Source organism: Hemiscyllium ocellatum, chromosome 32 (genome assembly GCF_020745735.1).
Source record: "Hemiscyllium ocellatum isolate sHemOce1 chromosome 32, sHemOce1.pat.X.cur, whole genome shotgun sequence".
NCBI classification, from domain to species: Eukaryota; Metazoa; Chordata; class Chondrichthyes; order Orectolobiformes; family Hemiscylliidae; genus Hemiscyllium; species Hemiscyllium ocellatum.
In genome coordinates, this window is record NC_083432.1 from 34,985,911 (window position 1) to 35,003,312 (window position 17,402).

General features: G+C 39.4%; 1 protein-coding gene across 4 annotated transcripts in view; it reads left to right on the forward strand.

Moving 5' to 3' along the window:
- Positions 1-13,756, forward strand: part of LOC132830933 (breast cancer type 1 susceptibility protein homolog) — an 87,540-nt gene extending 73,784 nt beyond the window's left edge. For all 4 annotated transcript variants that reach the window (XM_060848891.1, XM_060848894.1, XM_060848892.1 and 1 more), the window contains 3 exons: positions 8,794-8,867; positions 10,612-10,672; positions 12,015-13,756. In XM_060848891.1, coding sequence (XP_060704874.1) covers positions 8,794-8,867; positions 10,612-10,672; positions 12,015-12,127 — 248 coding nt within the window. In that variant the 3' untranslated portion in view covers positions 12,128-13,756. The remainder of the gene's footprint in view (positions 1-8,793; positions 8,868-10,611; positions 10,673-12,014) is intronic.
- Positions 13,757-17,402: the final 3,646 nt, after the last annotated feature.

Below are 17,402 nucleotides of genomic sequence, written 5' to 3' on the forward strand. Positions count from 1 at the left end.
ACAGCAGTGGTAGGAGCTTTGCTTAACATTTAGATATTTTCATTCACCGTTGTTACTTAACATTGCCAATCCTGACATCTCGCTAGAGATTGAGCGTTTGCTTAGGAGTGGTGGTGTTGATGGAATTCTTTTACTGGATTTTCTGATAATTGGGTAAATCATTCACCAAACATGACCAAGAGACACAGAAAAGCTGCTTCTAGGCTTTATGTTCATGCCGTCTTTGACTAGCTGCACAGTGGCTTTTCCACTGACCAATATGAACTATGCTATACCACAAGAACACCTATTATCTCTCTGAAATGTGGCTCTTCTCTGTTGGGGGCATTTTCTCTGAGTCGGCTATGCTGTTGACCAAGTCGATGCATCTTAAATGTTTATCTTGTTTCGAGAGAATGTTGGGCAGATATTGTAATTGAGGAAATCATTCATAGTAAATTATGGATGTACCTGTCAGTGAAACAATGCAAATGATATTAATTCAGCAGTTCTGGCATTGGCTGCCAGTTTCAACACAACTGCTAATGCATTCTGTGTTGATGCAGTGCACAACAGAGTTAATGGATATGATGTCCTACCACAAATGGCAATTTGTAGTTGATTACCAGAAAATTTGGTGTATGCATATTCTGTAAAGTTGCAAAATTCTTTGCTAGAATCAAGCCTTAAAACCATTGAGTTATTAAAGTATCAATAAAGCATTTAGTTATTATTTTCATGGATGTCAAGGACCTTTCTGAATCATTGCTACAAAATTCTTAATTGGCCACTTTCAGTATTTAAGGTTTCTTTAGTTGTGTTATTTATGAAATAAACCACATCGGCCTCTATAAGGGATTACTTAAGTGATGACGCTGACATTTCCTTTACCAATTTTACACCATTTTACTTCACTGTTTTTTAAGAAAGCTAATTTATAAAGAAAGCGGTGAGAAGTTTAAAATATTTACTTAGCCTCGTGATTATGTGGACTGTATCTCTAAGATATTGACTGCAAATGTTTAGCTAAAATATGCTATGTCCAAGGATGATTTACAACAAGTGACCCTAGGAAGACCTCTTTCTTGTGCATCACTTTTTCACTGCATTTCAAATGTCCTCAATGCTAGTCAGGCACAGTGGGAGTTTCTTACCGGTTTAGCACATGTTTAACCTTATGCAATGGACCTTGGAATATCTGAGCTCTTTCTTGTTTGATGACTGGGGTGCAGCTACTATTAAACCACCTCGATTAGAGGTCATGGGTCATTTTGCGTATTCCCGTTGAAACTTCTAAAGCATGCTGTGTGATGGGCAGGAATCTCCTGTGTATTCTACTCTAATTCCTACATGCCTTAACACTTTATACAAAGGAAAATAAACTACTGTTGTGTGGAGACCACACACATGTGATTGGTAATCTGAGGCTCTTGGGTGCATTATTAAACACTTGAAAGAGTGAAAGCAGAATTAATAATGGTTTATTAGTATATAAATAAGTTTCAGGATGTTATGATAAATTTAATATGCTTCCTTCAGTATCCATTAGTTACAGATGGACATATTTTCTTGAGATTTCATGTTATTTTTAATAACATTTTTAACAGTAACTTAATTTCAGTATAATTTAAGATTTTTATTTCCTTGCATACGATTCTGTTCTTGAACAAGTATAGAAAGTCTGTCACGCAGTAGGTATCTAGGATGATGATTGTTTTGATTTACTGTATACTGCCTGTCAATGTGATTTTTGTCAACATATTGTTATGTTTCATTTAGAATCGCCTATCTTTGTCTTCTCCTATGGATGTTGATTTGTGGATACCTCCTGTGATACGTTTCCACAATAATAACCACAATTTCTTATTGACTTCAATATCCCAGAGTTAGACTGGTCATCCATAATCTACTCTTGGATGAACTGCACTCTTTCCTCATGCTGAGCAGTAAAATTGAACTTACTGTCTTCTGTTGAGGCAGGAGTCAGTCGGTCTTCCACAGTTGTTTATTTGCAGTTCATAATTTGATTTAAAAACTCTAAGTATACTCCCTGCTCAATGTAGAAAACGCAAGGACTGTAGATGCTGAAGATCAGAGTCGAGAATGTGGTGCTGGAAAAGCACAGCAGGTCAGGCAGCATCTGAGGAGCAGGAGAATCAATGTTTCGGGCATAAGCCATTCTTCAGGAATGTGGGCCGGGAAGCTGAGAGACATATGGGATGGGGTTGGGAGAAGGGTAGCTGAGAAAGCGATAGTTAGATGAAGGTGAGGGAGAACTTGATAAGTTTGGGGGGGAATGTGAGTGGAGCGGATGGGATGGGAAAGATGATGGACAGCTCAGGAGGGCGGTGCCGAGTTGGAGGCTAGGGACTGGGATAATGTGGGGGGAGGAGGAGAATGAGGAAACTGTTGAAATCCACATGTTGCAGGGTCCCAAGGCAGATGGGTGTAGGTGTCCCAGAGATGTTCTCTGAAGCGATCCGTAAGTAGGTGTCCTATCTCCCCGATGTAGAGAAGACTACATCGTGTGCAATGGATTCTGTAGATGACGTTGGTAGAGGTATAGATAAATTTGTGTCGTATGGGGAAGGATCCTCTGGGGCCTTGGACAGAGCTGAGGGGACTGGTCTGGGCGCAGGTTTTGCAATTCCTGCGATGGCAGGGGACAGTGCCAGAATTGTGGTGTGGACCTGACGAGGGAGTCACAGAGGGAATGGTCCCTCCGGCTCGCTGATAGGGGTGGGGAGGGAAATTGACTCTGTTTGGAGGTTGCGGAAGTGGGGGAGGATGATGCAATGTATGCAGAGTTTGGTGGGGTGGAAGGTGAGGACTGAGGGGAGGGGTATTCTGTCCTTGTTGTGAGGGAGGGGTGGGGTTCAAGACCAGTAGTGTGGGATGTGGAGGGCATAGTCAACCACGTGGGAAGGGAAATTGTGATATTGGAAGAAAGAGGCCATCTGGGATTTTCTAAGGTGGAATTGGTCATCTTGAGAACAGATGAGACTTCCCCGGTCAACCAATTGTCTCAGCCTGCACCTGTCCCATTGAACTCACCCCAGCCTACCTTGACACCGTCCTGTCCCGCTTAGTCCAGGAGCTCCCCATCTATCCTTGGGACATCACCCACATCCTTTACCATCTCCAAGATTTTCATTTCCCCAACCCTCAACTCCTCATCTTCACCATGGACATCCAGTTCCTGTATGCGTCGATCTGCCACAACGAAGGCCTCCAAGCCCTCCATTTCTACCTTTTCACGCTGTCCCAACCAGTACCCTTGCACTGACACCCTCATTCGCTTCACTGAATTGGTCCTCACCCTCAACAATTTCTCCTTCCAATCCCCACACTTCCTTCAAACCAAATGGGGACACCTGCATAGGACCCAGCTATGCCTGCGTCTTTGTCGAGGACCTGGAACAGTCTGTCTTCTGCAGCTACACCAGCACTATCCCCCACCTGTTCCTTTGCTATATCGATGACTGTATAAGTGCCACCTTGTGCTTCCATGAGGAGATTGAACAGCTCATCAATTTTACCAACGTCTTCCAGCCCGACCTCAAATTCACCATCTCAGACATCTCCTTCCCCTTCCTAGACCTCTCCATCATAGTCTCTGGTGACAGACTAACCACAGACATTTACTACAAGCCCACCTACTCCCACAAATACCTAGACTACACCTCCTCCCACCCTACTTCCTATAAACCACCATCCCTTATCCAATTCCTTTGCCTCCATCGCATCTGTTCTCAGGATGACCAATAATTCCACCTTGGGAAATCCCAGATGGCCTCCTTCTTCCAAGATCGCAATTTCCTGTCCCACATGGTCGACAATGCCGTCCAGCACATCTCCTCCACCTCCCTCATCACCCGCCTTGAACCCACCCCTTCAAACATAGCAAGGACAGAAACCCCCTGGTCCTCACTTTCCACCCCACCAACCTCTGCATACATTACATCATCTTCTGCCGCATCCACACAGACCCCAGTAGAGAGATATTTCCTTCTCCACCAGTATCAGTGTTCCAGAGAGACCGTTCCCTCGTCAGATTCATGCTACCCACCAGCCCACACCTCACTCCTGGTACCTTCCCCTGCCACCGCAGGAATTGTAAATCCTGCGCCCACAACACTCCCCTCACCTCTGTCCAAGGCCCCAAAGGATCCTTCCACATTTGACAGAAATTTACCTGAACCTTTACAATGTAATCTACTGTATCCATTGCACACGATGTGGTCTCCCCTACATTGGGGAGACAGGACGCCTTCATGCGGATTGTTTCAGAGAGCATCTCCGACATCCACACCCACCAACCCCACTGCCCCGTGGCTGAACATTTCAACTCCCCCTCCCATTCCATCATGGACATGCAGGTTCTGGATCTCCTCCACCACCAAACTGTTGCCACCCAACACCTGGAGGAAGAACAGCTCTTATTCTGCCTTGGGTCCCTGCAACCGCATGGGATGAATGTGGATTTCAACAGTTTCCTCATTTTCCCCCCCTCCCCTTACAAATTGTTCCAGTCCCTAGCCCCCAACCCTCTTGACCTGTCCATAACCCCTCCCATCTATCTGTTCCAGCCCCCCACGACCTATCACCTTCTCCCTCACCTTCATCTATCTATCATTTTCTCACCTACACCTCCCTCAAGCACCACCACCCCCTCCCCCATTTATCTCTCAGCCCCCTGGCCCACAAGGCTCATTCCTGATGAAGGGCTTTTGCCCAAAACATCGATTCTCCTGCTCCTCAGCTGCCTCCTGACCTGTTGTGCTTCTCCGTCCCCTAATAACCAAGTCCCCTTACTGGGAAAAACCAGCACCTGTAATTTTGCTCCAATATGCTCTTTGTTATCTATGGAGCATGTCCTGGTTATTTCCTAACAGGACAACCATTTATAACATTTGTCATCTTGGATTTCCTGTCACCTATGCTTGCCACTGACTTTCTCTGTCTCTCCTGCCCCATTCTTGCAGTCTGAATTGTTCTGATTTCAGCCTTGTTAGCTGATTCAACCTCAAGCTGAATATCTGTGAACCTAATGGGAATCAATGAGAATGTTATCACTTATGCTGCATTCTCAGCTTAGGGTTCCTGAAACCCTTGGCCATGACTTTTACCTACCAGATTTGCTACTGCTTTGTCCAGTTAGCATAGCTGTTATCCTCTTCTACTGGGCAATTTCCTTTTTAAATACCCAAAATGAATCTTTAAAATGTTTTCAAAATTATTTGAACTGGTGGTCTTCCGTTCCTGTTTTGACTACTTGTTTGCAATTCTGAGTAGGGAAAAAATGGTTCTGTGGACCGTACGTAAGTGATGCTTCATCAGAGGTTCTGTTTTGCATAAGTGATGTTTCATCAGACTGTCTGTTCACAAGCTGTCAGAATGAACTGCATTGATCAGGCTAACAATATAGTTTAATGTCTTTGGAAGGCAACAAAAGGTATTTCTCATGTAATTTTAAATACTGGTAGACACGTTATTCTTCATCATAAAATCCCCCTGTTCCATTCACATACCTGTGGTTACAGGTTTCAGTGCTTAAAAAGTGTCTGTATATCGAAGTTGCTTTTCTGCTCTAAATCCAGTTTGAGTGCAGGTCTGGACAGTAATATTAGCATGTGTCCATGCATTATCACTGGATTTGAATTAGCAGAAGTTTGACATAGGTTTTTCATACCAGCCTCCAAAATGTTTCTAAACATATTATAGCTCTGTTCTCCCAAGAGCTTTGCATATTCAGTTCTACACTGTATGTTGTGATATTGGGTAAACCCTTCTGCTAATTTGAACCAGACCCACAGAAAAGCTCACCTCGCCTTGTCACCTGTTAAAGTATGAGTGACCAAAAAATACAAAAATCCTTCTGTATAAAGAAAAAAAGATTAATAATTTATTCTTTAACTCCGAGAAACACGAACATTAAATACCAACTATCTCCCCTGTAATCCTCCTTTGTTTGATCAATTTATCTATCTCCCACCCTACAATATACCGATCCGATAAAACCCCGGATAAAGTTTACAACAAAAAAAATCAAATTTCAAAACCAGCAAGTTTGGTCTCTTCATCTGTACTTTCCTGGGTCTTCAGTCTTCTACTTCACAAATTTTACATATCTTTGTTTGTTGGTGCTCTTTGCCACTCTGGCTAACTGTTCAAAGTATCCCATTTTATATACCCCAAAACATCAGACCGCCTCATTGGTTTGATGTCATCAAAACATTAAAATTCAAATTCAGTTGGATTTTGGTAATCGGGGCAAAATTTAAATTGATTGGCCGAATTCAAATTTATTGTGTACCATAGCAACTCCGCTCCAATCATATGTTTTACAACCAAATGTTACACTTTTAAGTTTTTCGGCACACTCTGTGCCTCTCTAAGTCCATGCCAGCTTCCATTCTCTCTAAGTTATAGTACACACCTACACTTCATAATATGTATATTAGAATCATAGAACAATAAAACTTAAGGCATTTGACAAGGTTCCTCATGGTGGACTGATTAGCAAGGTTTGATCAAGCAAAATAGAGGGAGAACTAGCTATTTGGATACAGAACTGGCTCAAAGTTAGAAGAGAGAGGGTGTTGGAGGGTTGCCGTTCTGACTGGAGGCCTGTGACTAGCCATGTGCCACAAGGTGCTGGGTCCACTGCTTTTTATCACTTATATAAATAATTTGGATGTAAACATGGAGAGATGTGGTTAGTTGGTTTGCAAATGACACCAAAATTGGAAGTATCGTGCTCAGCCAAGAAGATTACAACGGGATCTTGATCAGATGGGCCAATGGGCTGAGGAGTGGCAGATGCAGTTTAATTTTAGTAAATGAGAGGTGATGCATTTTGGAAAAGCGAATCAGGGCAGGATCTATACACTTAATGGTAAGGTCCTGGGCAGTGTTGCTGAACAGAGAGACCTTGGAGTGCAGGTTCATAGTTCCTTGAAAGTGGAGTCGCAGGTAGATAATTTATTGAAGAAAGTGTTTGGTATGCTTGCCTTTATTGATCAGTGCGTTAAGTTTGGGAGTTGGGAGGTCATGTCACGACTGTACAGGACATTGGGCAAAAGTGAGGGCTGCAGATGCTGGAAACCAGAGTTTAGATCAGAATGGTGCTGGAAAAGCACAGCAGGTCAGGCAGTATCCGAGGAGCAGGAAAATCAACAATCGGGCAAAAGCCCTTCTTCAGGACATGGGTCAGGTCGCTATTGGAATACTGTGTATAGTACTGTTCTCCCTGCTATGCTGTTTCTCCCTGTGAAACTTGAAAGGGTTCATTGTAAATTTTTTCTGGTGTTGCCAGGGTTGCAGGGTTTGAACTGGAGGGAGAGTCTGAATAGGCTGGGGATGTTTTCCCTGGAGTGTCAGAGGCTGAGGGATGACCTAGAAATTTATAAAATCATGAGGGGCATGGATAGGGTCAATAGGCAAGGTCATTTCCCTCGGATAGGGAAATCCAAAACTATAGTGCATAGTTTAAAGGTAAGGGGGAAGATTTAAAAGGGACCAAAGGGGCAACTTTTTCATGCAGGACCTTACCATTAAGTGTATAAGTCCTGCCCTGGTTTGCTTTTCCAAGTGGTGGAGGCTGGTACAATAACAACATTTAAAGGACATCTGAATGGGTATATGAATAGGAAGGGTTTAGAGGGAAAAGAGCCAAATGCTGGAAACGGGACTATATTTAGTTAGGATATCTGGTCAGCATAGACAAGTTGGAGTAAAGTGTCTGTTTCTGTGCTGTGTACCTCTGACACTCGAAACCAGATATAATAAAGGTTCACCAGAACCCAAGAAAGAGGTTGTAACTTTTAAATGAGAACAAACTTCTTTATTCAAACAGAGAGTTAAAAGGAGATCTAATGGAAATTTTCAAACCTTATAGAAGTTAGAGGTTTTTTTTTAAATGCAGTGACAGCTTTACTTCATCTGAAAGATGGACAAAGATTCAAAAATCCAGGTGAAAATTAGGCAATTTCACATTGCAGTTGCTTAGAAAATTACATGTGAATATGGACATTGACACTAGAATTTCTGAAAACGGAGTTACTAGGTATTTAAAAAGAACATGAAAAGGAAAGAGAGAAATTAGATTGGAGGCAGAATTATCCCCAATGTGATGGTTTGAAGGGCTTCCTTTTAAGCAGTAAATTTTGAGTTATAAAATTCTACTGCATTGAGTGTTTAAAATAAACTTTATCTTCTAAATAAAAATATTATTGCTGTATTTAAATTAGTCACTCTTCCATTAAAATATGAAGCATTAATATTCAGCTTTGTTCATAGTATAATATTAATATTCAGCTTTATTACTTCTGTGGACAGTGAACATTGGAGTATCTTTTTTGCATAGCCCTAGATTTTTGTCTCTTTTGTCCATTAAAATTAATGGACAGAAATTGAATGCAGCACATGCACAGTTTATAGGGATGCAGTCCAAAGTGTAAACTTTTGTTTCAGTAATAGTGTTTTTAGTCCTATACAATCCATATATTTTCAAGCAGTTTCAATGTCACACTTTATAAAACCACAGTGGAAAGTTAGACCATAGTTATTCTATTGTAATGTGGACAGTAGATGGTTATATTTTATAATGGCATTGTACAAATGCTACATAAGGTCACACACACTGCATAAGTTTTCTCAATTGCTTTGTTTTCTGCTCAACTAAATTTGGGAATTGAAGCTGAACAAATCAATTTTGAATTGTGGTGGAATGTTTTTTTTAAATCCAGCCTTCTGTTGCTGTGAAATGTAGGTTTGAAACCTTTCATAAATAAATACTACTGTATCTTGCAGATCAGCTAGAGTGGATGGTAGAGCTGTGTGGTGCCTCCATAATTAAGGAACCTTATTTATTCACGTACAGTCCTGTAAGTACAAGATAATATGCCTAAAGGTCATAGAACCCGTAAAGTAAGAAAATTAGATTTGTGTCTTAATGAAGAGAAATTGAAATCCTGTATTATTAAATAGTACATTATGACTGCCTAATGATTTAGGGAGTAAATTGAGCAGTTAAGCGATGATGCCTTTTAAATTCCCTCAAGGCCGTTGGCACTTTCTTAATCTGCCTATCTGTCTTCAAGATCTCTGAACTGAAATCTCCTCCAGCTAAATGTCACCATCAGCAAAGTTTTCCTGACTCAACTTTGCATTGCAGAAGGGTTTTCTGTGACTTGTCATTATCAGACTAAACCTAAAGTTGCAGAACTTTGGTATGTTACTCAACCCTGATCTCTGCTTTCTCCACGCTTGTTCCATTACCAATCTTTGACCAAAACATCCTTAACAGTGTTGCATTGCTGTCACCTGAGCAACCTTTACATTTTGTGCTATTGGCCTGTAGAATGTTGAAAATATGGGGCAAATTCACAGGTTCCTTTTCCCATTTTAAGCAGTAGGCATATTACTCTCAGGTTTTTGGGCAATTCAATTTGCATTGGACAATTGGACGAATGAGCAGACAGGTATGAGCTTGTTTGTAACAAAAGGTGACTCTTCGTTTAAGGTCCAACATCTCCTCAGGCTATGCATTGTACAATACAATTACATTCAGTTAAGTCCAGCATGATTAATCTCAAAGTAAAGTATGACTTTTTGTCAAAGCACCTGGTCCTCAAAGTCAAGCCTTGAAAATTAATAATAAATTATGTATTTTTGTAATATGTAAAAGTGAATTTTTGGTTTGTTCATTAATTTTTGAGGAATGTCAAAATCCAACACTGATTATTATTTATTTTGTTCATAACTAAATCTCCTTTTGTTCAAATTGGGTCTCAATAATTTCCTGTGACCAGTGGAGTAGTCCAATTTTAATTTGTTCGCTATTAAGATCTATGGAAAGTGCAAATTGTGCAAAGAAAGGACCACCTTGATGTTATACGGTAGTGAATGCTAAAGATCTTCTATTCTGGAAAAGCTACAAGATGCACTGCAGGAATTCAGCAAGGCTCCATAGAGAGCACCTTCGAAACCCGCAATCCCCCACCATGTTGAAGGGCAAGAGCTGCGAATATATAGGAGAATGCCACCACCTGCAAGTGCTGCTTCATGCCACATGTAATCCTGATTTGGAAATATATTGCTGCTGCTGCACTGTTGCTATTTCAAAGGACTGCAGCGATTCCAAAAGGTATTTTAGCGTGACCTTCTCAAGGCCAGTTAGGGCTGACCAAATAAATGCTGACCACTGGGTCAATAGCAACAGTGCAGCAGCAGCAATATATTTCCAAATCAGGATTACATGTGGCATGAAGCAGCACTTGCAGGTGGTGGCATTCTCCTATATATTCGCAGCTCTTGCCCTTCAACATGGTGGGGGATTGCGGGTTTCGAAGGTGCTCTCTATGGAGCCTTGCTGAATTCCTGCAGTGCATCTTGTAGCTTTTCCAGAATAGAAGATCTTTAGCATTCACTACCGTATAACATCAAGGTGGTCCTTTCTTTGTCACTGAAGCTGACATCCCTAAATGAATAACAGAAAATCTTTACTGTGTTTCTTGAACCAAGTGTTTTCTTACTGTTGATGGATTATGGAGAAGCCATGAGTTCTTCTAAAAGGATAAGGAAGTTTTTGGCATAACCTAATCTAATTTTCATTTATTCCTGTCCTAGAATCATACTGCAGTGGTGGTTGTGCAACCTGATGCTAATCCAGAAAACACTGATTATCGAGGTGAGTTTACAGTTGAATCTGCATCATTACTGTACAGTTTACTCTACATCAATAAAACCATCAGCCAAGTTATCTACTTAAATTTTACATTTTGATAAATATTTAAATAAATGTTATTTCGAGCTCATCCATCCCTAGGATAACTATTGGTGAAGACTGAAAAACAGCGAGCACTAACTTTGTTTTGTTTAATATATCCATACACGACCGAACAACTTTCCCACCATCAAATCATCGTGCATTTCTTTGCCTTTTAACGATTAATCGCCACCAGTAATGACCTGTACAGCTATTTAGAAGTTTGCATGCAAAGCCCATTATGGGAGTGTCAACAATGCCAACTTATTTGTCACCTTTTTTTCTGTTCTGAGGTGTTTCTACGCACTTCTGGAGCAAGTGTAACTTGAACCTGGGCTTCCACTACCTCTACACTATAAGAGGGTCCACAACTCCTTTTTATCTCTTTCCTTACAGAGGGCCCTATATGTCTGCTTAATTTTTATTATTTTTTTTAAAAAGGATACAGTAGTGCCATTTATTTTCTATTTACCCCAAATTTTTGCTTTCTTTTAAATTTAATCTATTTTTCGTAATCAACCTGTTAAGAAATGTTATTACAAATCTTTGGAGCAGGTGAGATTTGAACCTAGGCCTTCATTCCAGGGCTAGAGACATTATCACTATCACAAGAGCCCAAAAATCATCCTCCAGTTTTTATTAAGCAAGCGGTATGGGTCTGCTTCATTTTTTTTTCTTAAACAGGGCCCAATAGAGCTCTTTATTCTCCTTTTCTTTCCTGTAACATATTTGTAACAGCTGAATAATACTTAAAGTATCTGTGCTTGAGACATTGAAGGTTAAATTGCCTGTTTGCTTTGCTTTTACACTTTACACCTTGGGGTGAATGGAAGAGAATTGAATGGTAAATGGATAGAGACTAAAAGTGCAGGTCCGGTTTAAAAGCTGTTTACACAAGTAATTTGCAGAACCTTTGAACCAAATGAAGAGTCTTGAAAATAAGTAGTATCTATCATAGCAATCTCCATTCTTTTTCAAACCCTAGTTTTGACTGGTCTGTGCTCAAGCAAAAGGCTTCAATGGTCTGAGCTGAATTAATTTCTATTTGCATTTTCATCCACACTTTGGAGGTTGGTTTTATGTTCTGGGCCAGAGGTGGTTCTGTTTGTGAATCATTTGTCTGTTCCAGGACAGCTAAAGATTTGACATTGATGAGAGAAATACTTAATGTTGATTTGAAATTCTTTTTATATGGTTAAATGTTTACGTTGAAAGCTATTATGAAGTTAATTCTCAGAATGCATAATGTTCTAAATTGTTACAGCAATCCAGAGACAGTACAGCAACTTTGTAGTTTCCCGAGAATGGATTTTGGACAGTGTTGCTTGCTATCAGAACCATCAACTGGAAGCCTATCTGGTCTGCGTTCCACGTTGAAACTCCAATACAAGCTGGACATTCTGAAAATGTATTTAATATTTATGTAGAATGTAAATAACAGAAAACTGAGCTGGTAATACTTTATGAAAAGATTGAGCAAAATTCTAATCATAAATATGTTTGCAGAGAAACTGCATTTTAATTATCTCGTTTGGTTTTTCTCATCAGCCCAATCTACTGGGTCCAATGTTTCAGAAGTGGTCCAGTTGTCCTGTTTATTTTTGCAAGATTCTCCGTGTGAACACGTTATTGTATGTGGGGCTGATGAAAACAAACAAAACAATTTTAAATGGTAGCTGTAGACCTTCACCCTCTCACCAGCTGGTGCACTACTTTCTAGTGATAAAATTCAGCTTTGGAAGTAATCGAAAATACTGCCTGTTGACAGTGATGGCAACACAATATACAGGTCTCGCCAACACTCAATAATCCAATCTACAAAGCCAATAGTTATTATGCTGGCTTTTTTTTTTAGTTACTGATGCAAAACAATTTTCCACTGAGTAAATGTTTTGCTGACAGTTGTGGATAAAAAAAATAATAATTTTCAGCTTTGCTTATCTTAGTTCACATTAAATGCAGAACTAATGTCTCCTGACTTTTGTAATACTAAAATCCATCGTAGCTCATTGGTAGCATATTCACCTGCATTGACAATTCTGAGTTTGAGTGTGCACTTAAGCACAAAACTCCAGGGTTGACACTAGTGCATTGCTAAGAGAGTGCTGCACTGTTGGAGTTGTCGTTATTTGAATGAAATGTTGAACTAAGGCCCATTTATTTTGACGAGGGTGCTAATTGTCAACTTTTGTCATGGCAAATATTTTTCCTCCATCAGCATCACAAAACAAAATATCTGGTAATTCCGTTTGCTGTAATATCACTTTCCTACATTGCAATAAATTCCCTGAAATGTCCCGAGAGTGCGAATGAGACTACAAAAACCCGAGTCTGTCTGTAACTTCTCCAATGTCTGTGATATATAGTGTAGCCCATGAAATTCTCTCACTCTGAGAATTCTGTAATTATTATTCCTTAGTGCATTCTGAACTATTTTTCTGGAGTTGTAAGAGAAGAAGAAAGCTGCTCAATTAAGAAGCTACAGATTTGTCTTTGAACAGAAAACTGTTAGTCTTTATCTGATGAAGTCAGTAGCTTTTTTAAAAAAAATCTACGCAGTCTCAATTTATTAACAAAAGCATTCTGACTTCACTCAGTTTTGAAAATATTAAGTCTTCAGTTGATAAATTTAACAATGTATCAGTGATTGAAAACTTGATAGACAATTTGTTTTGCTTTTACTTTTGAATTTATTTCTTATTCATCCTGGTTCTAACGTTGACCAGTAATACAGTGTGTATTTCTGTCCATTTCTCGTAAGATGATATGAAGTGATGAGCACCTCCTTGTTACAGTGTGAGGTTGGGAACTCTTGTGGTGCATCAGAAATCTGAACCAGTTTCTTCTCACCATTACGGTGGTCCACTTCATCAATGGTTATCTTTTCCCAAATGGTCAGGGAAAATAAGACCGATGTGCTTCTTGTGACCAATGTAACATTTTTTTTTCATTTGTAGACAGTGTAAAATACAATTTTATGTCATTGACAATAATGATTAAAACAAATTGAGAACATTCTCCGTGCTTTGCCCTTGTTTGTAATTTGAGTTCATGTTAGTTTGATCAAAATAGAATAAAACTTCACAACAAAGTTTCGATTATAGTTTTGGGGCTGGTGGGCTATGCAGTCAATTGCAAAATAAATTGAACTGTATCTGCATATTTCATGTCCACTGTAGACATGTATCCTGTGGAACGATTGAGCTTTTTGCATATAAATGAGGAACACAATTTAATATTTTTAAAATGGGGCCGTGGTCTACAATGAAAATTTCTTAAACTTTATCTCAAGAAATGAATTTCAGAAATTCATGTACAGTAATTATAAAGTATCTAATTATCTCATTTCCACTGTCAAGGATATGTAGAACTATAGGAATATTTTGTTCCGCTCACGTCTAATTTGAAGATCTGTTCACACCATAGCTGGGTATGTGTGATAACTCACTTGATTTAATTCTTGTATCAAGAATGTTTCTGTTTGCAAGTTGTATGTTGTGCTGCTTTATAAGGAAGAGTTTGGGCACTGTCTTGTCTTTAAGCTCTTCATTTTTACAAAACAAAACCAAAAAATGTCAGCTCTGGTATTGAGTGTAATTGTTTTGAAGAAATGAATAATTTGCTTTTGCAAATTTTGTCAATACAATACTATCCTTGTAATGTTGAGCTTTACATGAAACTATTAATGCAGAAAATCATCTCCAAGCTAAAACGTACTGAATCGACAAGTGAAAGTTTAGATGGAAAGACCAAAAAGATTGATTAATAGGTAGGCAAGAAGGGCTATCTGCTGATCACATGGCTTACGGTTCACTTCCACTGTTTCTACGTGTTCAGCAGCCATGCAAGAGCTTTGATACAGTGAGACACCTGAGAGGCTGCTAGATTCCTAATCTAACACTTCTGCTGCCCAGGCCACTAAAGGGACTGTAGTGCTCATCTGAATAGCTCTTGAGGTTTTTCATGTGACTGGGCAGTGGTTTGATGTTTCTCCATGAATGGCTGTACCAGTCGGACATGTCCTGCTGATGGGTAGCCTAAACCCAGTTCCAAAATGTTTGGCAATGATAATGTAGGGAAGATGTCTTTTAAAAGAAAATAGAAATGAAAGATGTCCCAAGCTGATAGGTATAAAGATAACCATGTAATAGGGAGGATACCAAAGCTTCAGGATGAGCGCCAAACTTGGCCATGTCCGTTTTATGATTTACAGTTAGTTATTTCGCAGTTTAGAGAATGCAGCCAGGCTTACACTGAGCTGAAACCTTACACAGCAAACGTATTAGTGAATCTGAGCCACACACTAGAAACATTACACAGAAAATAACACTCTTTAGAAATCTATTGCTGTATAACTATATTGTACTAATACCTGTATAATGGAAGTAGATGGCAACTTATTGTTGTCTTTGTTTTATGGTTAACTGATTATGGAATTAAGAGTCCTGAATCATTAGAGTCAATGTGTGATAAACACTAACAGTACGTTATTGCTGTGCCATTATGAACAAATGCACAGGCTTTAAGCATCTGGGGCTGCATTTTGACACAACTTCACATCTGTGCAATTCATTAGTTTCCCATAGAATTCTAAATAAGTGTCTTCATGATGCCTCTTCTCTAATTTAGTACCATCATAACAAATCATGAACTTTAAAATGCCATTTGCTCCAGCTTGCCTGTCTGCCCATCCGCCTTTAACCATGTAACCAATTTATCCCATCGGAGCCTCTAACCTGCTTGTTTAATGTCCTGAGGAAATGTTCTGCATTATTCAAATATCAATGTTTGTTTTATGTGGATAATCTTTCCATTGTGACTGTACCACAGAATTCATTGTGTTCACCCTGATTATCTTTTCCTTTGCTTATCTGTGTAACCTTCAGTCTCATTCCTAACCAAATGTTCGTGCAGCTTTTTTTTAAACCACACATTGCTGTAGCCCTTTGTTCAAGAGTCTTTTTCAGCATACCTTGATAGGTGAGAAGGAGAAACTCCCTTCTAATTTTTAATCTCCTCTAGTTTTGCATTTTATGTTTCTGTTTATGGATGTCTGGTTATATTTATATCTACAAACCTGGATGATGCCCTGCCTTAATTCTTTCTTCCATATTTCAAGCGTCTCGACTCGAGTCAAACGTAGTATTTTTCTTCATATTTAAAAAGCACTGCACTAAATAATGATATGTTCCTGTAATTGAAATATTTCTAACCACAAGTCCTCACGAAAGTGCTGCCCTGTCAGTTTCAATTTTCCACAAATGTTGCCTGACCTCATGCAGATTCTAGTACACAAAGTATTTTGCCTCTTCTATATAATGTTTTTGCCATGTTTTCGCGGTATCTTGCAAACATGCCTGAATCTTCATTGAAGAATTACTTTCTAAAATTATTTAGTAGCTAATGCAGGCAGGTTTTAAGCATCCAGTTGAGAATTAATAGGAAATAACATTTTCACTGGATTATAGTAACATTTTCTTATAATTATTTACACATTGTATTCAAGAAAAATGCTGTCATTTCACTTACCAGATTTACTGTGTTCAAATTTGATTGCGATTTTTTTTGCAGAAAATAAAATCAGATTTTCTTGTAAATATAGGATATATTTATCCAGAGAACTGTGGAAAGTTACAGCACTTTGTTTAGCAATTCTGCACCTAAGTACACAGTGTACCAAAAGGAAAATACTGTTCCCACTGTAGTTGGTCAGTTCAACATGTCCAGCTACTATCTGTACCCTAAATTGACTGATTTTTGGTTTTCTCTTGTGTGTAATCCATTGCACAAAACATAATGTTATAGTTTTGGTTTGGATGTGATCTTTGGCTGAAAGCTATAGGGGAACATCAGTGTTGGTTTGGACTTTTTGGATGTGCTGATTGCACTGGAAAGGTGAAGGAGCAGATCTGTGAACAGTGCAGCAGGTGTCTGAGAGTCGTGGTCTTAATTTCACTGAAACTATAATTATGCAAATTAAATCAGTTGACTGTCAGATATGTGTGGCACAGAATAAGTGAGTTATTGTGGCAAATGATCGAGGCCACTATTTTGTTCATTGCTGTTAAATTTACCTTTAACATTGGTGTGTGGCCATCCCAAAGACTTGCAGATCACGTCAAATAGCTCACCCAATCTTCACTTGTTTGCAACAAGCAAAATTCTGACTACACCCAGTCAGTACCTGCTTGTAAAGCTGATAACACTGTGTCCAACATTAGCTGTGATTCACAAATGGACCACATTTGCTGGATAATCCTAAGTGTGTGAATAATTAGACTGACAGCCAATTTAGCACTATCAGTTAGCCTCATAGTGTGTTGCCTCTGTGCTGGAAACTACCTATATTAATACACAGAGCTGTTTTTTGCAAGCAAAATGAGTGACATATTCTTTGTGCCTGCTTTAACTCAATAAAATAGGTGACAGCCATTGACTGGGTCATTTCTCAGGGCAATGCTTTGATTAATCAGAGGCAACCTGCCTGGCTTAAAATATAAACAAAGTCTTGCAGCTATCTGTCAATCATTAAGTGTAACCTAATGTCATTTCAGGCAAGGAAATCTACTATTCTTCCCTCTTCTGGCCCACGTGTGACTCCAGACTCGTAGCAATTTGTTTGACTCTTAATTGCACTTTGGTCAACAAGAAG